The sequence below is a fragment of the Copadichromis virginalis genome, linkage group LG20, assembly GCF_057382275.1.
Source record: "Copadichromis virginalis isolate Kocher_CV1m ecotype Utaka linkage group LG20, C_Virginalis_male_GT1.1, whole genome shotgun sequence".
NCBI classification, from domain to species: domain Eukaryota; kingdom Metazoa; phylum Chordata; class Actinopteri; order Cichliformes; family Cichlidae; genus Copadichromis; species Copadichromis virginalis.
In genome coordinates, this window is record NC_140637.1 from 9,300,001 (window position 1) to 9,326,681 (window position 26,681).

General features: G+C 40.4%; 1 protein-coding gene across 3 annotated transcripts in view; it reads right to left on the reverse strand.

Annotated features, from left to right (window-relative positions):
• Positions 1-26,681, reverse strand: part of LOC146684324 (helicase ARIP4-like) — an 85,797-nt gene that overhangs the window by 24,873 nt on the left and 34,243 nt on the right. Inside the window, exon 1 of one of the 3 annotated variants that reach the window (XM_085444339.1) lies at positions 16,476-16,691. The exons of 1 other annotated variant lie outside the window; for it this stretch is intronic. In XM_085444339.1, the coding sequence (XP_085300465.1) occupies positions 16,476-16,479 (4 nt within the window). In that variant the 5' untranslated portion in view covers positions 16,480-16,691. Of the gene's footprint in view, positions 1-12,265; positions 12,543-16,475; positions 16,692-26,681 lie in introns of those variants that run through there. One more of the 3 variants, XM_085444338.1, reaches the window with a different exon arrangement.

Sequence of the window (26,681 nt, forward strand, 5' to 3'; positions counted from 1 at the left end):
AAAAAATTAAATTCTCTCATTTACTGTTTTTTAGTGCAGTGTCAAAGAATAAAGTACGTTTGTTTAAAAGATTACAAAAATAAACTTTACTGCAGAGATACTGTGATTTATTAAGTAATAACCGAAGGAATTTTAACAGTAGCAGCTTTGAACACAAGCTGCTATTCAGCCATGTCACTAGTTTCTAAGGGAAGGGAAAAAGATTGCACATCCACAGAATATTTACCCATTCTCTATATCCTCTCATCGTGTCACTAGAATATTAACTGTTTTTTGTGGGTTTAAACTCAACTTTGACAAATTAGAGATGTCAAGGTGAAAGCCGAGCTGGGACTTTAACATGAACAGAAAACAGAGCACCGTGCAGCTGTAACAGCGTGTTTCAGAGAGCAATCTGGAAGCTGTCACGATGAAGTGCCTCTCATATATACAGGAAGATGTACAGACCCATACACAGACTCGCGAACGCACACATGGGGGGAGAATCTCGTCGCATTACGGCCCGACAGGTTATACAACACGCTCGCATAAATGTGCAAAAATAACTTATATAACAGATAAACTGTTCAATACTCTCTGCCGAGGGCCCGAGGAAGCAAAAGCCTCTCCTGAATCATGCTTTGCTAACGTACACTTGCGTCTTGAGTGCTGTGCTCATAACTCTGTGAGGACGAGTTTGGAAGCACTCCAATCAAAATAGCCGGCGAAGATAAATGTCATCGGCTGCAGGAAGTCAGACACAAACATATTACATAATGCAATATGGATCGCAATTGCATCAAATGGCCTTTGCTTTGTGCCTCATCACCTGATTCCCTCCAGTATCAGCAACTCCTGCCAAACTGCTCACAGATTCAATTTCTCAGGTCTATTCTCCATTATGTCTAAAAACCAATAACCTGTCAGTTACAAGGAAGCAGGAAATCCAGTTTGAGTAGCATATTACCATTTGGTGGCTTATTATTTCCATGCTACTTTCCACTTCAGCACACTAAAGATTTTATTTATGATTTCTGATGAAATGAACATAAATCAATCTCAACACTAAAGATTAGTGTTGCCATGAGTAGGAGAAAGGCCAATTGGTATTAAATAAAACAACTTGATATCTAAATAGTGGATGATATTCTAGATGTACAGTTTATTTCGCAACCTAATGATTTCAATTGAAGACAGAGGTTTACATGGCATGTGCTGTGATTGTAAAAAGTGGGGTTTGAAGGGTTTAGATGGGCAAACTAGGAGATCGCACCATGTCAAACAAACCCTTTTCTGCATTATTTTGGGAAGATTTAAAATCGGCACATATTGGAGAACACATATAGTCATACCAGCATATCTATACACTAGGGGTGCAACGATATTTGTATCGATATTGAACCGTTCGATACAGCGCTTTCGGTTCGGTACGCATATGTATCGAACAATACAATTTTTTTCAATTTTTTTTTTTTTTTGTGTCCCGTTTGGATCTATAGCCATCAGAATTGTTGTCTTGAGGCCAAGAAAGATGCCAAGAGGATTTATTTTAAGTGGATCATCATATTGGTCCATTTGATTGACCTTTATTATAATTATGAATTTATTTTATTTTCAGTTGCAAACGGGACAGACATGACTGTGGGATAGGACAGGGGGAAAGAATGAAAGAAAGAGGGGGAGAGAAAGAAAGAAAACCAAAGGGGAGGAAAAAAAAAAGAACAATACAAAATTTGTAATTTATTTTATCAACTTTCCTTCTGACGATGCTGTCTGTGTTGAGCGCTCAGTGAATCTGCATTTGACTACTCCGCCTAGGCTCGAGAGTGCAGCCTAGGCGGAGTAGTCGAACGCAGATTCACTGAGCACTCAACACAGACAGCATGGTCAGAAGGAAGAGCGCAGGGCAAGCTAGCAAGACAGAAGTGGACCTCCCCACCCTCATTCAGATCTGGCGTTTGGAATTATTTTGGTTTTCATGTGACGTATGACCCTGAAGGTAAGCGAGTCATGGACTAAAGTAAAACAGTATGTTGGATGTGCCATGCAATGCTCAATTACATGGGTGGGAGCTAGTGTGTTAGCGCAGTTAGCTCGTTAACGTGTTGGCCGTCTAGCCCCTCTGTATAGGGTAGCTCGTTAACGGAGATTTGCCGTGTTGTGGCGTTAAGGTTATTTCAACGAGATTAACCTGAAAGCACTAGTGGGAACACAACGAATATGACTGCACATTTACACCGACATCATCCTAGTGCAAAGACAAAAACAACAAGCATGCATGCTACAAACTTTAGCCGAGTCATTTAGACAGCTGTTAGCACAGGATTCTCCTTATGGAGACCTGATATGTTTAATATGCTGCTGAGAATATAGCCCAGAAGAAGCGGATAGTATAGCTTTTATTTTGGAAAGAGACATTTCTCTGTAATAAACTCTCTTTTCCAAAGATGAGTGATTCCTCAATCAGATACAGGGCTCGCAATATCGCTAGCCCGACGTCCCGGGGCTATCTCTGCCCTGCCTGTCGGGCTATTGTAGGAAGGAAAAATATATGTCAATGCTTTTGCATTCTTTCAGAAATGTAGCTGGGTAATTATGTCATTGGGTGAGCCACTGTCAATATGTGACATATTGAAATCGTGTTTGAATTTGCGCTTGTTTTTTTGCTTTCACTTTGCAATCGCGCGAACTGTGTATAGAGAGCGACAGCACTGATCTGTGAGTGATGATAATTTGTGCACCAATTCCTCTGACATCGTCTTATTAATTGGTAGCTTACTATGCAAACATGACAAGTGAAATCTCCCGCAGCTTAAACATGTGAGAGGTTGATCGCGCAGAGAATCGCTGAGCTTATGTGAGTGCGGCAGGATATATATTTCACTACGATGACCTGGATGACTGAGAACCTTCACAGACAGATATATATTTTAGTTCTGCTGAGCCAAATAAGACAGGTCAGGGTGAAGAAGTGACAGCCAAAGAAAAGCTTACCACAAAACGGAGACGTTATGACAAATCAGACTATAAGGCAAAAAGAAAGTGCAGCTTTATGGTTTCATGGACAAAAGAATTTCTGTGGCTGCAATATGACGAGCTAAAAAACAACACGCACAAGGGTTAGGGTTAAATTTAAAAACTGTACTTTTGTGTTAAAATATATATTTATAATTTTAATAAATGACAAATTAAAAAGGCATGAACATTTTTTTTTGTATCGAAAAAATATCGAACCGTGACACCAAAGTATCGAACCGAACCGAACCGTGAATTTTGTGTATCGTTGCACCCCTACTATACACATAGCAGACCAAATATGCTCACTCAAAAGAGCATAAACATGTGGTTATAGCTGTAAGAGTTTTGGAGGTCCATGAGATGTGGTAGACTTGCATATCTAACGCAATAACGACAGAGTTTGTCACACACTGAGAGCGTAACCCCAAGCGTCACACCAGCTTTTATTATCAGTATGTTTTAATTAAATGATTGCTTGGTTCATGAGAATCTGAAAACTCTTTCAGTTCAGAACATGAGTTATAGCAACCCCCCCACACACACACTTCAAATGCAGTAACTACACAGTTTCAGTTCTGATCTAAATTCAGCGTCCAAGACCCGCCCACCTAATTAAAAAAAAACCCTCCCTTGTGCAGAAGGCCAGCTGAGGCGTTATCTCAAGGTGAGAATCAGAGTTGGAGAGCTGACTGTTGCTAGGTGACTGATTTAAACCATCAGTTTGCTGCGAAGCCACGAGGAGCAGAAAACAACTGTGACAATATGTGGGTAAAATTAGTCAAAGCAAAGTGTGAAACGTGGTGAAAGCTCAACCTCCGTCACGACAGAGCTGGGAAAGAAAGTAATTCAGTGTCTTGATGAAATGCTGACTCACCGGGACCAGCGAGCGTCACAGAGTGAGCAGCACCCGCAGCACATTTTCTAAGCCATTAATTCGCTTAGTTGGACACTCCCTGTGGGCTCGAGACCCAGCGCTCCTCACAAAAGACAACACAACATGTTCTTGAGAGATACGAGCCTCAACAGAATGCAAGGCCACCGGCAACAGATTCATGGTTGGTGTGACACGTATGAGTGTCTGAGTGGGGTTGCAGAGAAGAAACATCTTCTGCTTACCAAGTTTATGTAACCACATCAATGCATGTAAGTGTTTATATAACTCTTCGCACTATGCTGCCGAACATACAAACATAAGTGTGCCAAAGAACTCTGTGTGTGTGTGTGTGTGTGTGTGTTTATGTGAAGTAAGTGGCAACTCCTAATGTGTCAATTTCTTAAAGTGAGGAGGCAGAAGAACAGGAAAGGTTAAAACTACAGGGTTAAAAAGAGTAACCAAAGAGAATTACCTACAAATATGTACTAACAGCAGTATAACGCATCAGTCCCCTCATAAAGTCTTGTTTTTCTCTAGAGTCATTAGTACAGGCTGTTTTCTTGGCTCTGAAAAAACTGACAAGTTAGCGATGCCAAGGTTTTGCCCATAAGTGAGAAAAACAGATGGCAGACTGCAGATTCTTCTGTAATCTGTCTTTGCTTCTCAAAAAAAACTTCTCTGGCAAAAAAAAAGATGGATAGAAATCTGGACCTTGAACTAAAACTGGGAGTAAAGATTGGTACTCTCCGAAGTCGTCGAGTACCATTTTCCCGAGCTTCTCTATTAACAATGAACTGACGATGACCCCAATTTAGTTTGAGATCCGACACCTGCATGAGATTCAATTGCATCTATAAATCATGACCTGAGACATCTGAGGGCGAGCTTAGAGAGATGCACACAAACACAGCCTCACACAGGAAATATGAGGTTCTGACCTACATACCAACTTCCATCAAGTCAGACATTCAAGGAATGGTGAGACCTGAGGATGTTTTTAGGGTCTAATGTCCTTTGAAGATTAAAACATTAAAAAAAAGCTTTCAATCTTTTTCTTGCCTCGTAAAAAGAAAGAAAGAAAGAAAGGCTGAAGTGGACAATCTGTCTGTGTCGCGACCCGTCATTGGCCAGCTGCTGTCTGTGTAAGCAGATTACAGATGATGGCACATATTTACTACTACGCGGTGGAGAATCCTCTGCGTCACACGTTTTACGTGCACAGAGACACAAACACACAGAGAGGACAAACTGTATTATTATTCAAACGTGGTATTCCAGGAAGTACATAGAAAATAGAAGAATAGAATATTTATAGTAACAGAGCATCTAAATGATTCATCTAATCGTCTCATTTAACGCTGTCCCAAGAGGCTCAGCTGGACAAGTGCTGGTGGAAAAAAGAATCAATTTTAATCCCCTTTACCGAGAACCACAAATTCTCTTGCAGTTATTCAACATGTTTGGAAAAACTGCAATATAAATTGTGTAACATCACAGACTTTTAAAATGCCTGTAAAACAGGGCAACTTTGTGACGCAACAAGAATTAGAGGCAAGAAGCAAGTAGTAAGCCATGCTTAAATAAAAATGCTTTTTTGTAACTGGCAAGTTTTATTTATTTGAAAAGTGAAAAGCTATTTGAAATTAAGTGGTTTTAAATGCAATTCATGCATTGATATTTTTTAATTATCATGACTATTCCTGACTATTTTTTCATTACTTTTTAAAAAAATTAAACCTTTGTTAGAATGCGTACTAAACACCTGAGTCTACATTTGCTTTACTAGCTCATTATTCTGCAGGTGTGTATTATAAGTCTTTCTCCACTCCAAATGCAGCTCTGCATGAAATCAGAGATGCACCATCTTCACACTTGTCCTTTCCTGCTTCTCATTTTCTCACCCCTCCCCTTCCCATCTAATCCTGCTTCCACCTCATCGCACTCACCTGTCACTTGTTCTCCTCCTCCTTCGCTGGATTTCTTTCCTCATCAATGAGTCTCACTTGTACACAATTGCCCCCATGCTGAGATCCATTTATAAAACAATTTCTGCTGTCATTAGAAGCTGTAATTCCATCGGTCTGACATGCAAGCTGATTACTGGCACGATGCTTCATATCAAACAATAATGTGCTGTACGTTTTCGCTGATGATGCTGATGAAGGTTTATCCTCTACTAAAGAAATCCTGATCAGGACAAGCATAAGTGGATGGATGCATGGAGGGTATTTAGGTTGTCAAATATAAGAAACTAAAAGCTCGGGTGATATTTTTTTTAATAAGCGCTTATGTGTAAATAGAGATGAATTTGTCAGGGTAGATCCAAATATAATCACAGAAAACTTATAAGGCTTCAGTCACACAGACCTATTGACTGATCCGCTACCCCCGTGGGAACCTCCAGTCTTGAGGGGAAAATGTGCATTCCCCAACTGGTTGCTGAGTGTTGGCGAGGCTGTTGCAGCAAAAACTTGCTGGTGATTGTTTTGGTCACCGGCAGCCTGCAGCAGTCACCTGTAATTTGCATGGAAAACTTGTCTGCAAACACCTGCTAACCCACTAGCAGAGTGGTAGTAAAGCTTGAAAAAGTGTAATACAAACAACATAATGCATAATGCGTTCACCTTCAAAGTAAATGTGTCGCCTTACCTCAGCAGCCAGCTCGTTTCAACTGGTGCCCCTTAAACTTCGAAGAAGAAATGGTCTCTATTCTGTTCTGGTTTCTTAGTTTCCACATTTTCACCAAAGCCCTCTGCTATCAACCAAAGAAATCACGAGGACGTCTTAGGTGCAGCACCATATACCTCTTTGTGGTCACAGTCGCATTCCAGTACCAGCAAAGACGTTGGGGAATACACATCTGCCAAGGGGCCCAATTGAAAGATGGCCAATTATTGATCTCGCATGTAACTGGGGGCTAAGGCAAGAGATAAAATGGTGAGAATTGGTACAAGTTTTTGTTTATTTTCACTTGTTTCTTGGCTGATGGCCTTTTTTGGCCTCCAATTTTCACTCAGGGCTAAGATTTTGCTTCACGCTAACTGAAAGCCGATGCAATTTGTAGAATTTCACTTGAAAATACAGGAGCACCGCAAGTGAAGTGAAGGAAATCTTTCACTGCACATTTTTAAATGACAAAATGCAGAAATCAATCTAAAAAAAACCCCTCTTATTTCCTATGCTAGAGGTTCATATTTTTTTCTTTTAGTAGTAACCTGCCAGAAATCCAAGACCCTCTGAACAAAAGAAATGAAACCATCCTCCTACTTGTTTAACTGCCATTATTCTTTTTCACTTCAAGTTAATCTGAGTTGGTATTGCAAACATAGCTTTAGAATTGAGATTAAAAATCGCAGTTTCAGAGAGGCTTGGAGATAAGATCTACCTTCATATAATGGCTGCTAAATTATACCATCAAGTGTGATTTAGGCTTGTCTTGTGGCCCAACTATTCAGAGATTCCTAGTAAACTAGAACATGATGGAAAATATGTGAAAAACCGACAAACTCAAAACAAAAAGTTTGATTGTTATCAGAAGTAAATAACAGCTTCCAGTTCAACATACTGTTTCGAGTGGAAACGTAAATGACGGATCCAAACTGGAGATGTGTCATTGATGAATATGTTGACAAGGTCAGTCTGCTGTGTAAAGAGTTAAAGTATAGAAAAGACAAAACTTCTATTTGTGTTCAGGTGGAGGTCCAATAAGACGACCTGCTTTATTAAGTGACTTCCTGGCTTTCTCATTTACGCAGTCCGAGTCTCACAAAGGGAAAAAGTTGCTCCCCAACAGACAGCTAGGCCACTGCCGCTAAGGCTGGTCCGACGAGAAGGGACGCTTATGTAACTGCTGCCTCTGGCTGTTACACAACCAGCATGTTCACAAGAATCTCACGTCCTCCACACACACACATTAAAAGATGTAACGCATTGCAAGCACACAGAGCACACTCGCAAGAGCTGATGGTCTCACAGCGACGTTTAAAGAACATCTAGACTTTGAAACACACACACAGAGTGATGAGTATGTCGGCATGATTTTCCACCTCGCTCCTGCTGTTCAGCAGCGTCCGTGCTGTTCTCTTAAGGCAAGGAGAGTGTCAGAGATTATTTAAGGTGGCTGGATGGAGCACAGACAGTGACGCTGGTGGACAGACTGCTTGGAAGAACATACCAACAGACAAACTATAAACTATAAAAAATGCAAAACTCTTAAACTTGGCCTGACAGTTACAGCTAGGGTATTATTTCTGCTTTTTCCATAGTTGATGACAGATGGAATAATGTCTTCTTCCATCTATTCATCCACCTTATCAGCATCTGCTTATCCAGGTAAGAGCATACATTAACCAGGAATTCCCAGACCTTCCTCTTCCGATTAACCACCTGCCAGCCATCAAAAACACATCACCTAAGAGAAATCCAGGAGGCATCATGTCTGAACCACCTTAACTGGCTCCTATCAGTGCAGGGGAGGAGTAGCTGCACGCTGTATATGCTTTTGTAGTCGTTCACTCACTAGCAACAGATCATGGCCATGATATCAGGTAGATATATAGACTGTAAATGCTTTCTACTTCTGCAGTTCTAAACCTTTATAAGGTCATGTGACCAAATCAGAGATCTAGGCATCTGTAAATGATCATCAGTGCAAATACATCATGAACTTCCTGCCAAATTAGAGCAATTTATAAGCTCATAGTTCAAATAAAAATATTGTCTCACTCGCTGACTCTGTAATTTTTTGTTGTGGTTTATTGACCCCACCCAACCAAATTACAGCCAAATGCAGGAAAGTTTCTCAAAGTTTTTAAGTTGTTCTCCCGAAAGACTGACCGAGATTTAACTGGGTTACGTGCTTGCCATGAGGACGAAAATAAAATCTCAATACTAATGCTGAGCAACACACACGCACGCGCACACCTCTCTTATGTAAGACACTGCCCTGAATGAGTTATTAAGGCTGCTTTATTAGAGCGATGCAGGTGAGTTATGAAATGTTCCTGTTGGCAGCGATTCCGACGAGTGTGTCAGAGAAACGATGAGGCGGTGAGACGAGAAGACAGAGAGGAAAAAAAGGAGGTGGAGAGACAACGGCCATGTGATAAAGACGGCACAGCAGAGGGGGTGAGACGAGGTAGAACAGGCTGTTAGTAGGCCAGTGTGTCACTGCTGCTGGGGAGGGAGGCAGAGGAGGGAGGAGGAGCCAGAGGAGAAGGAGAGAACGTCGGGATGGTTCGTGCTGGTCACACTATAGCCTGTTACATAAAACCCTTATTGGCAACAGTTTGCACACAGTGTGTACTTTCAGCCTCTGAACACCCTGTGAGATATCTTCTGAGAAACCCAAAATCTTAACACTTTGGCACACAATGAGAAACATTTCAGCTAATGAACTACCGGTCACAGCTCCTCCGGAGGTGGAAAGAGAGCAAAACTCACGTAACCATTTCCCATTACTCCTCTTTCAGTACCAAGAAACATTTCATATTGTGAAACGCTTCGAGCTACACCGCAAAAGCACTGTTTTCTCTTCAACCCATAACGACTATTTAATTACACATCAATACAAGTAAAATTTATGATTGTGAAGTCGTTATAAAGAGACTGAAACAAATCACATTTTATAATCCATCCGTTAATCTTCCACTAATTCAATCCCACCTATTACGGGACGACAGGCTGGGTACACACTGGAAACATCGCCAATCTATCATAGGGCTGTTTTATAATTATTTGTTTATCATTTCAGGGACTTGTGTCTCTTTACATTTACCAATCAGGTTGTCAAAAAGAAGCTGAATAAATGATCACTGCAGACTGAAAAAGCATCTTTAGATTTCTAAGCTCGTTGTAATCTAGCCAATATTTAGTAGCAATGTGAAATAATGTAACCGGTATTGGCTTAGTGCAGGCACCACACCCATGACGTTCGCTATCTGATCAAAAGACTTTTGTACTGTAACATTATACAGCACTGCGGCCATTTAATGAGACAGAGAGAATAACTGGGGATTAGATGAGGTAAAACAGGACTTGGAAGTGCAGCAGAGGATACACACAAAGTTAAAGAAGATCTCAAGTTTATGGGGTATAAATTTCTTAAAAGGAAATCTGCTACCTGCTTTAATCTGTGGTCAAATTCTTTAAGACTTGAGAGAGAGGAGGAGTGAGGCACTCGGAAAAGTGTGGATGGGAGAAAGATGAAAAAGAGAGGTCACTCGAACCTGGAAGGGGAAATTTTACAATAAAGACAAAGAAATCTGCTGTACCAGGAAGATGAAAGAACATTTAATAAAAACTGCTTTTTGACAAAGAGAGCATTAGCCGTGTGTCCATCCTCAGCACCGGGGCGTTATGAAAGCAATCAGACTGCACGTGCTCCTGGTGCTTGGCCCTGACTCCAGTGCTGGCCTGAACAGGACGGGTTGTTCCTCCCCGGCATGCTGAGGCCAATTACAGCTGAACAGAGCAAGCAGTGCAGAACGATGGAAGAACAATCAGTACAAGCCTGTTCCTGTTTTATTGTATGACAGACTTTTTGCTGCTATTAAAATGTCAAATTTGTTTTCTTTTCACGGAAACCCTCTCTCCACTGACGGACGCACTGTTCTCAAATACACGCACGCACAACAGATTTAGGGAAAAACAGTGTGTCCTATTCTTTTTACCCTTCGTCGCTATTTGACACAGCACAATCAGAGACATGACGAGGTATCTAGTGTCTCTTTTCATAGTGAGCCAAACGCCCAGAGCGATCCCATGAATTACGAGCATGCAGACAGTTATTTCTCCATAAAGGATTTTCTGTGAACGTTTTTCAAAAGGGAACAAGAGGAGAGTCAGTGGGCCGTGGTGCTCGCTAAGCAAAATTAAAGCACTGTTTTTAAAGTCTAAAAAAAACGCTTACGTGATCAGGCAGATCCTGAATTATGAGCTGGTGACCTTTTCTGGAGACCTTAACAGTACCTGTTTTAATCTCAACAACTGCTGTTAAAACGTGTAAAAATCCCTGCAGCTGCACTGTTTTGTCTTTTTACTGCAGAACATTGGGCATAAAATGAAACAATGACTGACGTGACGCATAACTTTACCTTGAATAGTTACATTCCTATTGGGCACACTGCGGGAAGCCATTGTTTGCCTAAAGTGCCCCTGGAGGGCAGTGTCTAATTTATCGGAAGTTTTGGCATACGTGCAAAGACGTCCGGACCAAGATTTCCGTTCACTGTTTGCAAATGTACATGGATCTTAAAAAACTAATAAAAAGCAGAACAAGGACAATCTGAATATGGTTTTAGGGCCACTCTGGATCCTACTTCATCCACACGATCACATGTTTTTAATATCTGTGAGTCAACTTTAAACTGAGCGCATGTGCAACAAGACTCACAAATCATTGCACTGTACATCTAAATTCAGTGAAGACAGCTTCAAATTAAGACAAATTTAAGACTTAAAATCCTGATCTGACTGAAAACAAACTATTAAAGTTGATCTAACACAAGATTTGAAGTTTCTGATTATCTTGTGTTTGCTGGATAAACAGATGAAGAAATGTGAACGAACTCAGAGCCTTCATTTTCATTCATTCCAGCTACAGCCGTTTACCCCCCTAACCCACTGGTCTGCTGAACCATATGTTTTCCTGCCTCCACATGCTCACACTTCCAGCATGGCCCGATCCTACCCCCGTCCGCCAATCACAGCACTGGCATTGGTTTAGGTAACCGTAGAGACAGCCAATCGGAGGCAGGAACTGAGATGACAACAGAGAGAGAGGCAGTGGACACGAGTGGGAGAAAGACCGGCTGAAAGATGGAAGGAAGATAAGAAAAATGGGACGAATCGAGCAGAGAGAGAGCAGCGATTGTAGACGGTGACTGAGAAGAGAAAAATAGATGAAACCAGAAAAGTAAATAGAAAGCGTGCTCAGATAGACTGCACACGCCTAAGGAGGTATAGATCCAGTGTTACACAACAATGTTAAGTAACTTAACGACCCTCAATCAACAACTGCTGCACATTCTAGTCAATTCTTAGCTGGTTTTATAACATCAAAGTTCCCCATTTCTCATCATCTTGCAGCTTCTAACTCATTTTCCCCCTCCGTGCACCTCTTCTCTGGCTTCTCTTCATGCTGCCTCTCCTGAAACAGGATGCAGAAAGGAAGCGCCTCTGCAGCCAAGTAACACTGTTCGTTATCTCATCAGATAAACTTCAGCGTACGCGTGAAGCTCTCTGTGTGGCATTTTCTTCCTGTTCTTAAAGCATTCATAGCGCATACAACATTTACGCACCTCCATATTTTCCCCTCATTTCTTTCTAACTTTCTCCCCAAAGATGAATCGCTTCCACAACCTCAACACGGTTCAGGCGAATTATGTCACCCACCTGCAAATGATTCCGATTCATCCAGAAGCAGCATGGTTATCAGAAACAGAGGAAAAGCTGGTGTCCTCTGCCTCCCTGTCACACTCTCAAAATTGCTTCCCCTTTCAAGGAAAAAAAACTTTTAAAAAGAAGTAAGGAGGAGGTGGATCTTCCCTCCTCTTAGCCTGGCTTTACACTTAGGTGGGCTTTAAATTGACTACCTCAGTGACTGACTGACTCTCTGACTACTGGTCCACCACTGTGTGCTCCTTTCTGGTCAATAACAATGTGAATGTGAGGCAGAGGCAGCTAGGAAGGCTGGCAGCTGAAAACTTACATAACCCTTCATGCTGGAGCTGGGGCCCTGCTGAGGGGGGACTCCTACCACCCTTCAATCTCCTCCCCTCGCTCAACTAAAGCTAAAAAAAAACAAAAAAACTGTCATATTAAACCACTCCCACATAAACAGAGTCAGGAATACAAAGCATACACAGAAGCAGGAACCATTTAAGTGTTCGTTGATGATTAAAGGCGTTACAACATCTCAGCAAGGCTTGTAAAAGTTGTTGCCTCAAAGATCAAATTACACATACATGTACACACAACCACACGTCAGAGGATTAACACGCATTACAACAAAGTGACTTTCACAGACTCTCAAACTTTAAACACCTAGTGAGTGATAATGGCCATTATAACTTTTACCGCACTTCAAGGCCCAAGGTGCACTCACATAAAGGAGACGTTCTGATGCATCATTTGGCTTTCCTGCACTAAACAGATCCCTCGAGATCAGTCTAATTTTACTGATCTCTAATTCTATATCAGTTTACTTTGTGGGTCACAAACTCATAGCTTAGTTTGATCCTAAGTGGGGCAGACTGGTGAAAAACCAGTTTCTGTCAGTGAAAAGAAGTTTACACATTTAATCCCCTGAAATATCATAATATAAGAAATAATGCAATTTCAACAATGCGTCTCAGTTTTTCCACACGACAAAAAAAAGCTGTTGTAGTAAATAACAGAAATCTGTCAGCATGACTCTTTGGGCTTAAATTGTAAGAAATAAATGTTTAAATTTACAGAACAATATCCTGTATCCTGGTCACTCACGTGATCCTGTAGTTAGAAAACAGAAAGTTTCCGTTAATTCATAGAAAATGTCAATTTTTTTTGACTCCTTGTTAAAAATAAATAAATTCTAAAGTCAATATAGAAAGCACAGCAACTAACTAACTATTTAATTGTTTATCTATTACTTAATTACTTTTTGTATAGTATGAACAGTCAGTGGGGAGGTCTTTATCCCCCATAAGGTGCAAAACTTATTAAAATACACTAAAAAGTAAAAATATGCCCTCCTTCATTTTCCAAAAGAATCCAATGGGCTGGATTGGATTCTGGCATCCAAGCCTTATGATTGACATCCCCGATCTTGAGGAATACATCATGGAGAGATATGATTGGACATAAAAAATATCGAGGCAATGCACAATAAAGGTGTTTCAAAATAAGGTGAGAGAGCAATGCTGAAGTAAACTGCTGCAAATTTATAAGAGAATATGTTTATTTTCATTGCGCTCTATTTTTAATGTGTACCATCAAAATACACCTATTTATATACTAAGCGCTGACTGATGCTGTAGTACAGCGGTCCCCAACCTTTTTTGCACCACGGACCGGTTTATGCCCAACAATATTTTCACGGACCGGCCTTTAAGGTGTCGCGGATAAATACAATAAAATAAAACTAGTACCGGTACCGAAAAAAAGAAGATTTATTCATAACACACGTGCAAAGACCCAGGAAAACCAAGTAAACGATAAAAACGATAACAAAATAACGCTGAAAACCGATAAAAACCCTGAAAACTATACATTTCAACTCTCGCGGCCCGGTACCAAACGACTCACGGACCGGTACCGGTCCGAGGCCCGGGGGTTGGGGACCGCTGCTGTAGTATATTGAAGGAAACATGGAAATTAGTGAAATTAACTTCACTGACTGAATATTCTAATAGTATTCAGTCAATAAATTCAAATAATCAACAGTTCTTTTTAAATCTGTGCTAAAGTTTTGGAAATCCCACCTGTTTATAACAGATCTGAAGCCACTGAAGACTAAATAAATACTTTAGTGAACCATTAACTTCACACAGTTCCACACAAAAACAACACCCGTTCAAAGGCATCTCCCCGCTCCCACGTGAGATTGTTTTAAGTGCTGGACAAGTGACAGAGTCGGGATTCCGTGGTGACCCCACTGTGTGTGTGTGTGACAGAATAGAGAGCGTAGAGGAATGCCTCTGCATGAGTGAGCATCTCTGAAACGCCTTCAAAATAAGATCAAAGCTCACATCATCCATCAGAACCCTTACATGTGTTATAAGATCGTCATTATTACTTTATATGCGGTTTCTGCTAAGAAACTCAAAACTGTTACACATTATATCACACGTATTTTATAAAGACAGTCCAATACTTAAAACCGATTGTTTACTGTTATACTAAGAGTGACCTCAGTAATAGAACGCCTTCGAAATGTGTCGTTTTACCTTCCACACATTTTTAAACGCACACTGAAACATATGAGAAGTTTATTTGTGGATCTGAAACACTGTTGAAATCACTGAGTGGCAAACTCATATCTATTCATATGGAGTAGAGTAAACAAGCAAATGTTTACTCTACTAACCCCTAACCCTAACCCCTAACACCCTAACCCTAACCCTTTCTACAGCTAATGAATCCAATTTGTTACATTTTTTTAACAGACCTGAGGGAACACTGTTATAAAAACTTACAGGAAGCCCTTCATCCTGGATTAGATGGCTTATTACTAGAGCAGGGCGATATGACCAAAAATATTTATCACGATATACATTTGAAAATTTGTGATAACGATATAACTGACGATATAACTGACACTGGACAAAATACTTTACAACTCCACAACTTTATTAGTGCAAAAAAACAAAACAAAACATCAATGTATTTTCACTTAAACAAGCAGCTGTTTTATGTGAATTAAAGTTATATAAAAATTTAACAGTGCAAATGCAAATTCCTTGCTGACAATTGTTGAGACAACGCCGGTCTCTGCGATTCTTTTGGTCCTGGTAGAGATCACGCTGAGATGTTTCCATGTTTTACACAATCCTTTTATTACCCATTATTCTTACAGATGCATCTGGAGATCAGCACACTGCAGTCCTATTCTAAAGGCTGATCTCTAGAACTCCACACAACAGTTACAGTTATAACCTCTGGTCTCCTCCCCCCTACAGTAAACACCCCCACAATGGAAATACACTAGTACAGTGGCCAAGGGTGTGTGCCGTATTTTCCAAAAAACACGGTAATAACGACGGCCCGCTAGCATGCTCTACCAAAAATAGTGCTTTGTTGTGTATCTGACGGACGAAAGCTAAACCAGTTCCACACCACTGAAGTTGCGTTTCATTCAACGATTTGCTTTCGCCGCCATGCTTTTTCCGACATGTGCGTATGAAAACAAAGGCGCTGCGCATGCGCGTTTTACCCATATTCTATCGCGATATTTCATTTTTCTATCGTTGCCCAAAATTATACCGGTATTACCGTGAACCGTATGATATGGCCCAGCCCTACTTACATATCTATATTATTGCTAATATATATTGTAATATATCTATATCACTAAAGCACTTCTGGATGGATGCAAACTGCATTTCGTTGCCCTGCACCTGTGCATGTGCAATGACAATAAAGTTGAATTCTATTCTATTACCCCAAAGACTGGAAGCTACTTATACTTTACAAAAACTGATTTGGGACGAGACACTTTTACATCAACCTCAAGAAAAAAAAAAGTGAATCAGAAACAAGAAGAAAGTCTTACATAAATAAAATGACACAGAAGTCCTTGAAACTTGAGGCAAAGATACTTTTTTGGGGGGCAGGAACAGGAACAAGGACAACCCCTGTGTCTATTTCATAACATGCCTTATGAAACCTCTGAGCTCTGCTCTGCCTCAACAGCCCAGCTAAAGACTTGGCACGGCACCACATATAGGTCAGTATGATAGAATGTGTCTGCATTCGTACTGATAAAAAGACAGAGCAGGAGATATTACTGGGCTGACTGAGAGATTACAGAACAAAACACACGTGTGGGGACGAGACCAGAGAGAGAAAGCGGTAGAAGGAATCTCACACTGAACCAGTCAGTCAAAAGGTTTCAGCTACTCACCCATGTCATGTGGCTGCAACTTTCTGTATCCTAGTCTGGTGAGAGATTCATGCCTCCTCCTTATCACTCTCAGAAACTTATTCCAATCTGTGTGTGTGCTCCTTCTTCATACAGTTTACACACTTCCTCTGTTCTGTCTGAACCGAGCGTGTCAAAGTGTGTGTAGGTGTCTGTCTATGTGTGCGCGCGCGTGTGTGTGTGAGTCACCCAACACCTAGCCTCGTCGCGCAGCTTTACTGGCGCTCCACTGAGGACAGAAGACCATCGGGACAATTACAAAACAATGAGTCGTTGAAAACTGCCCCTGACCGCCGTACGTAGAAACACCCCCGCAACGCCACTGCGCAGCTTTTCCGGTCTACCTCCTCCCGCCTCTCTCTGCTTCTCCCCTCCCCCAGCCAACCGACACAGGAGCCAGTGTGTGATGTCAGCAGGACACACCCACTCAAGGAAAGCTGCCTTAGGTAACAAGGGTAATGGGGTTCAACCAGGAAGAGATGGACAGAGAGGAGAAGATGAGAGGAAAAGAAGAGGATGAGAGATCGGGAAAGGGGGAAGAGGAGGAGTGAACGATCTGATAGTTTATGGCAGTTTTTATTGTGCTGATTCTGTTTTGCCCCAATGAAAATGAAATCCTTCAAAACTGATGTCAGAAACATTAGATTGGAGGATCTCTCTCGGTGTCCAAAAAGCACACATTTTATACGATCGAATATGAATTTGTTTATTGGTTGGGATAGACTGGCGCCTAGTTTAGTAGTAATAAATGTGTAAATACAGATCTGACAAGCTAAAACGGTAACATATAATCACAAATCCACTTCAGCCTGATTTATGATTGTGGACAGAGAGGGGAGGCGATCAATATGAACCGATAGAGAGGGTGATGCTGGAGTCAAACTATGGCTGCAAGATGCAAAGCTGAAACAAGGAGATGAATAAAGTCATGTGGTACAACTTTCTGTTTGGAAAATTCTTTTTTTTTGGCTCCTCGGGGCAGCATCGCACATCATTAACACTAATAAACACATCGTAAACACCGCAACTGCAACAAATGGTAAATTTCAGTGACACATAAATGCAAACACTGTCAGTGCAGATGAGACGAACTGTGGAGAGAAGTAAGAACCATGGAGGTGGGGGAAGAAAAACACAAGCCTGACAGGGTGGAGGACAAGAAAGAAGGGATGGAATAGAAAATGGCTAGATGTGTAATTAAAGGACAAGAAAAGTGGAAGAGCGTGATGAAAAGAAAGGGAAGAGGTCGTGTGGGATTACCCTTCACAGATCACACACACATAAGGTGAAAGGTCATAGCCCAGTCACATGGTTACACATACTAACCCACATTGTAAGGAAGTCTGGGGGGGAGGGGCAGCAGAATTGGAAATAGCGAGGTGGGGGAGGAGAGAAAGAGCAGGTAGTGACAGCTGGAACGTGAAGCCAGGACTGCCTGGGAACAAACGAGTACGCTCGCGCTCGCACACGGTCACCTTTGCCACACTACCACAGTTACAGTATCTACCCGAGCTTGCACTTCCCTGTTTACATAACCCAGATTGACCAACAGAGGGAGGAGAGAGAGAGGCATTTGTGCCTCGCTGTTTTCCATCTTCATATTCTGTTTGGCCAGGAGCTAGATGAAAAACTGAGATCCTTTGTGTGTTTGGAAAATCGAATGATATACGTTGGATTGATGTCATGAACCATTTAAGGCGTTGTATTTATGTCGATCATGAAAGCAGATTGGCAGATAATCTTTTTTTTTTTTTTATTCCCGAGTAGTTTGATCAGCAGGAAATTAGACTGGAGGATATATTCTAAACGCTTTTAACAATAAATAAATAAATAAATAAATATATCAACCACCTTGTTATGCCATAATGTTACACTGCATGACCCATTTTACATAACAGAAGAAGAAAAGCAGCCTTTTTAAATCCACCCAATATTATAGTCTCACACTAAATGCATGTGTGTTCAGTGCAAAGTCTGGAGACAGCGTTGTTGCACAGTAAACAGCACCAAGTTTAAGAAAGATTGAGAGAAATCACAAGCTTCTGCTAACAGGGGAAGATTATAGCTGTTAAAAGATTAGAGTCCCAGAGTCAACAAAGAAGATAACTGCATGCATTTGGCGTCTAAATCCACACCGATTTTTTTTTTTGCATAAACACTGCTCTATCACCATTTTTATACACATGCTGAAAGTCAAAACTCTTGTGTGCGTCAACCAACCGAGGTGGATTCAAGAAAGAAAATGCCCGTTGAAGTCTAATCAGACGTTAGCTAGTCTTTCTTCTTCTTCTGTCGGCTTCATTAGGACATTTGATAGAGACAAATTTTTCAAAAGCTCAGAATGGGTCTTAAAATAATCACAGCATTTTTTAAAGGTAGATCACATAAGCGAGATGATTTTTTACTTCATTTATTTTGCGAGTACACAATATGTTCTGGAGTAGCTATTTTCAAAACTCTATTTTATTTTATTTTATTTTATTTTGGTTAATTTAAATGTTTCTTTACCCTAGTTTTAGTTTAGTTTCAGTTGACCTAGTAGCAAATCTGTGTGATGTCATCTGAGAATGGTGCAACAAATAATTTCCTCCATTTACTGCTCGCATATGTGCATCATGTGTAGTTCCTGCATGCTCTATTCTGAAAACTCACCTTTTCTAAGCCACATGGAGTATTTCCAGTAGTGGGAGTGTGCCTGAAGTGAACCGTTTCCTACTCTGAGTTATATTACAGAAAGGAAAATGTGTGAAAAAATGTCCAGCCCTGAGACTGCCAAAAGGTCTTGTGTGAAAATGGCTTATGAGGCAGGTGCATATGCAGGCTCATATGCATATGATTGCTAGCCATGTAGAGATATCCACTTATCTGCTTTACTGATGTAATCAGCACAGCCTGCAGTACCTAAACTTTCAATGTAATCAGTGTCTCCCATTTACCTGTTATTCAGAGTTGGAGCAAAGTCAGTTCTATTTTGGTTCCTTTTAAGAACCAGTCAACATATCTGAGAAGCAGACATCATGTTGCAACAAAAGCTAATTAGGATGAGACGAAGATCACAGCAGACAGAATCTTCTTCAGAAGCCACAGGCCCACCAGAGGTTGCAACAGTGACTTCTTAACAAATCTGACCACAGTCTGCTAGACTGGGGACCCATCACTTCCCTACTCTGACATATAGCACAGGTGCTCCTCAGGGATGCACCCTAGGCCCACTTCTCTAATCGCAGCCAACCAACCGACAAAATCAACTTAGTCATTGTGTTTTCAGTTGACACCACAAGATTAATACACAAAGGAAATGAGTCTGCCTACAGGGATAAAGACTGTAAACTGTCATAAAGGTGCTCCAACAGGAACCTGGCACTCCACACCTTCACATTACAGAAAAGCTTCTATCACAATGACATCAAAGTACTGAACTCTAGATCTGCACTCTCACCACTCAGGACATTGTAAAATATTGCTAAAGACTATGACATTATTTTTGTTTGTCCACACGTACGTTGACAAAATAAAGGCTTTTTATTCTATTCTAAATGGTGTGGTGTGGTGTCATGCTGCTGCAAAATGGTTGGCTACATTGGTCGTAAAGTAGCCCTGACGTTAACAACCTAGCAAACCGTAAAGGTTTCTGTGACTTGATTGGCAGATTAATATAAACATTTATTTGAACAACAAACTTGGTTTGGGCCATTTCAGAGACCTGATGATGCTATTGGTAGACTATGGTCAACTAACAACAAATAGATTCAAGTCGGAAATGGCTTTTTATTATTGAGCCAAACACTGATAAACTGGCTAAACCTTTCCTTTGTACAAAGTTGCCACAGATACATGACATGAAAAGATATTGCAATGCATATCCTTTCATTATCATCACCCATAAGTGGATGAGATGATCTAAAAAAAAAAAAAAGCTAAAATTTGACACAAGAACTGTGCTGTTAGACATGTCACAAAGAATTTAGTTAAAAAAATATGTTGAAACACATGATGTGCCCAAAAGCCTTTGCATATATTTGAAACATCATAGTGCAAAAAAACCCAAAACATAAAAAAGAAAAACTAAACTAAAGATCTCAAGTTTGGCTCAAGAATAACCACACTTCAAATCAGAATCCTGGGGTGAAATCAGAGCAGTTAGACATAGCCATGAAGAGGCTGTGATTGCACTTCTTTTAATTGCGGCAATTTACACTTTTGCCTTTAGACACGGTTATGCAGCATGTCTATGAACTTTAATTTTTGAGCGTAGTGAACTCTTTAAGGTTGGAGAGAGGGACCTGTGACTAGAGGGATCAATCCTGCTGAGGAATATAAAAGAACGATTAATTCTCCATCATTTCTCTCGGGATGAATAAAGTATTCTGATTCTGATTCTGATTACCTCCTCCAAGGGGCTGTTTAGGCTATGTTACACTCAAGGATTAGATCTGGTTTGGTTCAGACTTTAAAATTAAAATATGAAATTTGTTAATTCATTAAAATGATACTTGGTAAAACAAGAATAGTTTAGTAGCCACACGGGAACTACTCAATTTATCTAACGATGAATGAATTCACATCAGCTTAAAAAGATTGGAGGAACTTTGAACAGGGACCAAAGGGACCTGGTGCTTAGACTGTTTTGTCAGCTGTTGTTTCGAAAGGACAAGAAAAAAAACTCTTATCACCATCATCTCCCACCAAAAAAGGGAGACATGTAGAATCAATGCAAAAACACACTGGAGTGGTTCTGAAAACACGTGCCGGCCTAAAAAGTTACAAAGACATTTCATTTTGGTCTTTCTTTTAATTTAACCAAGACTTCCTAAATTCCTAAATTGCCCTCTTATGGCACTCTGGTCATTTATAATGTAAAAACACCAGGAAATCCTCATCTTTGATGAAGCCATGACAGCTTATTTCCAATTTTGTAAATAAGTGAGACATTACATGGTTTAGATATGTGTGAAAATTATTAAATCCAAAGATATATCAGGCAAAAAAAAAGTCACACCTGGATGTAACTAAATTAGGTAAAAGCCTTACACTGAATATGTGATTATTTAAAGTTTCAGCTGGCACCTTGTTATTTAACCCTTACTGATGAAGTTGATACGGAAGACGTTTCCTGTGGTTGCACACGACATGTTACTCTGTTTTAGAAATAATCGGTCTAGATTAAGCAAAGTAAACAACGATTGAGATTGCTGTAACTTCGAAAATTGGGACTGTCCAATATATTATTAAAACCTGGAAGGATAGCAGTGAACAACCATCTTTCAGATCATTCGATCTGAATGATCATGATCGGAGATATATAATCGTAAATAATATATCAATACTAATAAGATATAAAATAAATTGTAAATAATCAGCAGTAGAATTTATGCCTATGTTTAATAGTGAAAGTAGAAGCATTTCCACACACAATGTGAAGAGATTGGTACCAAACAGCTGTGTAGCCTTCAGAAAACCGCTTATCAGGGAGGCTAATCCGAAAAACAGCTTCACTTTGATAAGGAGCATAAAGATAGGAGTCAGTGGCAAAGGGAAAACTTAATGTGGCCTGAGGCACCCATCATTCCTACTGCCCAGCCTACAAGCCTGCGAGAGCAGTGTTTTGTTTCTGGGTTAGCTTCAGTTGGTGAGGTCAAGCTTTTGTAATGTTATGTGCCCAAAAAATGAGGTCAGCTGACATCTTGAATATACTGAATGAGCAGGTTTTTCCATCAATGGATTTTTGCTTCCCTGCTTTTTCATTCAGGAAAAAGCTGGTCATTCAATACACCCAGGTTTTTTCCATCAGTGGAAATTTTGGAGGGCTGCTGATCTTCCACATCGAAAAAAGAAAGCTGAGGTGGTTTGGGCATCTGATTAGGATGCCTCCTGGGAGAGGTGTTCGGGGCATGTCATACCAGACATCATGTCCATCAACACATTTAGAATTTAGAGACCTTCTGGAGAAGACTTTACACAGCTGACAAACTCTTCCATCATCAGTACAAGATCTTGATGGAAATCTGATTCCCCTCTTTCTCGCTGTCCAATGCCTTCTCATCTCATTCTTTGATATGCCAGCTCTACTAACGCTGGATGTCGAGCAATAGCTGCAATTACACAACAAAGTCCACATTTTTATTATGTGCTGTAAATGCTATCAAGTCAAATCAGTCTTCTTACTAATGCAAAGACTAACTTTGGCACAGATGGATTTATTCAACATCCTTATAATTTATTAGTCAGACTTGAACCACGACCAGAAAGCCCAATTACAGAAGAGATTTCCAGCATGTGTTTACTGCCTGAAAGCTGTGACCTGCCTGCCATCTCTCCTTGAATAGCCTGAGTTTAAAAAGGTTAGTTTAGTTGAAACCCACATCTCAGCACAACAAAGCTTTGACTTCACAGAGAAACCATTTTGAACTGGAAATTTAGGGCAAAATTAAGATTTTAGAGCAGCAAAAAGCCATGATGGGTTTTTTTTTTCTTAAATGTCTAATTTCAGGACCTTGAACATAAATTGTCAGAAATATATGGTTTGTTATTTCTTTGTTACTTTTTCCTTTTTCCTATTTATTTATTACGAGCAGTGTTGGTCAAGTTACTTGAAAGAAGTAATGATAATAATGGATTGGATTTATATAACGCTTTTCAAGGCACCCAAAGCGCTTTACAATGCCACTATTCATTCACTCTCACACACTGGTGGAGGCAGCTACAGTTGTAGCCACAGCTGCCCTGGGGCAGACTGACAGAGGCGAGGCTGCCATATCGCGCCATCGGCCCCTCTGGCCATCACCAGTAGGGTAAAGTGTCTTGCCCAAGGACACAACAACCAGGACAGAGAGCCCAGGGATCGAACCGGCGACCTTCCGGTTACAGATACGCTTCCCAACCCCCTGAGCCACGGTTGCCCCTTAACTAAGTAACTAATTACTGATTACTTCCCCCAAAAAGTAATCCCGTTACTTTACTAATTACTTATTTTCAAAAGTAATTAATTACTTAGTTACTTAGTTACTTTTTAAAAACACGATTTACAACCTGAATAGGTGATAAAGCGATAGATCTTTCAGCCCAATTCTACTTTTTCTACGTAATCCATCATACAAAATGTAATCAAATGGAAAAGTCTCCTTTTTTAAAACTTGTTTTATTAGTTTTAATCTTTTAACTTTATGCATCAAGCAAAAATTTAATTATATGCAACATTCTCTGACTGGAAGAAATTTGTTTAATATTTAAACCCATTTTCTGCACATTCCAGCACATAAAATAATTGTTTTTTTGTGTGTTTACACTCACTCTTTCAAATAGATGCAAGTAAAACACAGCAGAAAATAAATAAAGTCAAAGACTCAGCGCTCAGACCCTTTTGCTCTATTTTCACCTGTAAAGCAGGAGCAGGGTAGGCGGAGGTTAACCCTGGTGCAGGTGTGCCGCGGCGGTCAGTGGAAGAATTTCTCTGTGAGTTTCCCATTACGTGGTAGCGCACTCGGTGCTTGCTTGGAAGTGTAGGGGGTTTTTTCGCTGGAAAAAGAAGTTTTCTTCCCACGCACAATGGACGCTAATGTTTTTGTCACTTTTTATGGAATCAAACTTAAAGTAAGGTCAGTACGTCCACGCTTTAAACGCTGCACGCTCATACTCTCTCCTGCACTCGATATATTATCCACTGTTGATCTGCAGACAGCTGTTGTCACGAACATCGCACTCGCTTACGTCACTGTCATGAGACATTCTCGCAAAAAAAATCACGGTTTTAGTAACGCAGTAACGCAGCGTTCCTACGTGAAAGTCACCATAATCTAATTACCGTTTTTGCAATAGTAATCCCTTACTTTACTCGTTACTTGAAAAAAGTAATCGGATTACAGTAACGCGTTACTGCCCATCTCTGATTAGAAGATACATGAACCCCTGATATCAGTCTCCAATCTTTGGATTCTGCACTCTTGACTAAAAAGGGATGAGTTTTTCTGAACATGCGTTCAGATTATAGCAGCTCGGGGACCACAGCTAACACGTAATTCAAAACAAACATGCAGGTGGTTTTGCTAATGAGCTATTGTAACTTATAATCAGTTTGACATCAAGCCAGTCTGTTATCTGATCTCAAGTCTGCTCACGCACAAAGTCTGTTTCTCTCTTTGACACACACACACACACACACACACACACACACACACACACACACACACACACACACACACACACACACGGATCTGGCAGTCTGGTGTGTCAGTATGTAGACCAGCTGGTGTTACTGTATCACCTCCTACACTTCATTCTGTACTGTCCTTAATCAGGTCTCACAAACACACACACACACACACACACACACACACACACACACACACACACACACACACACACACTTGATGTTATGAAATGTAATTTCATTCCCCCCCCTTTCTCCTCCTGCAGATATTGTGCTCATTCTCTCGCTGACAAATGTTTGTTTCAACTACTTACTTTTAATCCTACAACATAATTTAATCATGGTTTAGTTTCAACAAAATCCAAGCCCTGTATTACAGTTTACTCAACTACAGAGGGAAATGCATGTATTTATATACAAGCAACTTTATGTAACCAGTGATTTATTGTTATTGCTTTGCTAATGCTGCAAAATGAACATCTAACATCTTTAAAAGGGGATGATCCACCAGTTTGAAAGAATAATTGTACTGTAATAGTGTAATGGTGAGTAGCCTCAACACCACTGTATAGGATGCTACCTGAATGTGACAATTAAAAAAATAACTGCAGTTACAAAGAACCAGACATGTTAGTAATGATCTTTTTTGCATGTATCATCAGCTTTGTGACAGCTAGTTTCATTTAAATAGGTGTATAACCTTGAATAGAGTCAACAGATGTGACATATGATAACATCATGCTGACCAGGCAAGCTAGCAAGCTGATATTGGTTTAATAACATAAAATAAAATGAGGCTAAAAATCTTAATTTGAGCTTTGTGATGATTCTCTGATTTCCAGTATAGCATGTTAGACTCATGATTTAGCCAAAGCTGCCCGTATTGTAAGCTGTTTTTTCCCCTCTGTACCATTGTTTTTCTCTCCGGACGTTGGAAATGAAAACCTACAGTCACAGTCCATCTTACAAAAAAAGCTACCTGATGCGTAACTTATCTAGCGTGGGCAAAAAAAAACAGGCAATGTGTTGCATCAGGTAGCCGATTAAACCACCAGGTGTCTGCAACAATCGCCGCAAAGAAACACGTTTACCTCTTTTTCTTCAGTTTGAACTACAGCGACGGGGAGCGTGCTCTGCTTAGCAACGCCTACACACATGCAGGGGAGCAACAGGCTAATTAACAGACTATTACTCCCCTGCTCTCTGGTGTGTGTGTGCAAGTCTTATGAAAGATGTGACTAAACCTCATGACAGCTTCATCAGAACTGCCAACAGAGCTAACAACATGCAGCGCACACACCGCAATCTGTTCACACACAGACTCAAAAAACACATGAGCGGACGTGCGTGCGCGCGCGTACACACACACACACCCTGACCCAGAACAGGTATCCCTGCAGCGCCATGCTGCTGAAGATGGTGATTTTATTTTAGAATAGTGGTCCCACCTCCCCAGGTCCATTTCTCAATGTCACTTTTTGAAGAATGGCCTCTGTAGATACTTTTTTTTAACCTTCTTCTCTTCTCTTTCTTGGGTTTTCATGTGCATATATTCCTAGTTTTCTAGGTCAGCATGCTTCCTTTTTCTTCATTAAGCCCTGTTTTTAACAGCCTAAGCATTTTACCCAAAAGGTAGTAATGAAAGAATTGCACTGATTAAAAGTGCTTTTCAAAACTATATTTATGGATTTTACATAAAAGATTTTATGCTGGTGCTATACAAATCGTGCTTACGCCTATAAACAGGGTTTTATAAGAATATAGATAGATTGATATGATAGTGACATCTTTTGTCACTTCATTTTTTTAAATCATAAAATCCATATCATAGGATCTCTGTGACCAAACGTTTCAGTCTTCCCTTCTTTGTGTGACTACACTGTGAGCTGCGGCTATAGAAATTGGTAGGGCTCAAGTAAATGAGACGAACCTTCGAGTAGGGCTGCTCAATTAATCAAATTTTAATCTAGATTATGATCTGGGCTTTCAACGATCATTAAAAATGACTGAGCCGATTATTAGCACCTCCCTCATGCTTTACT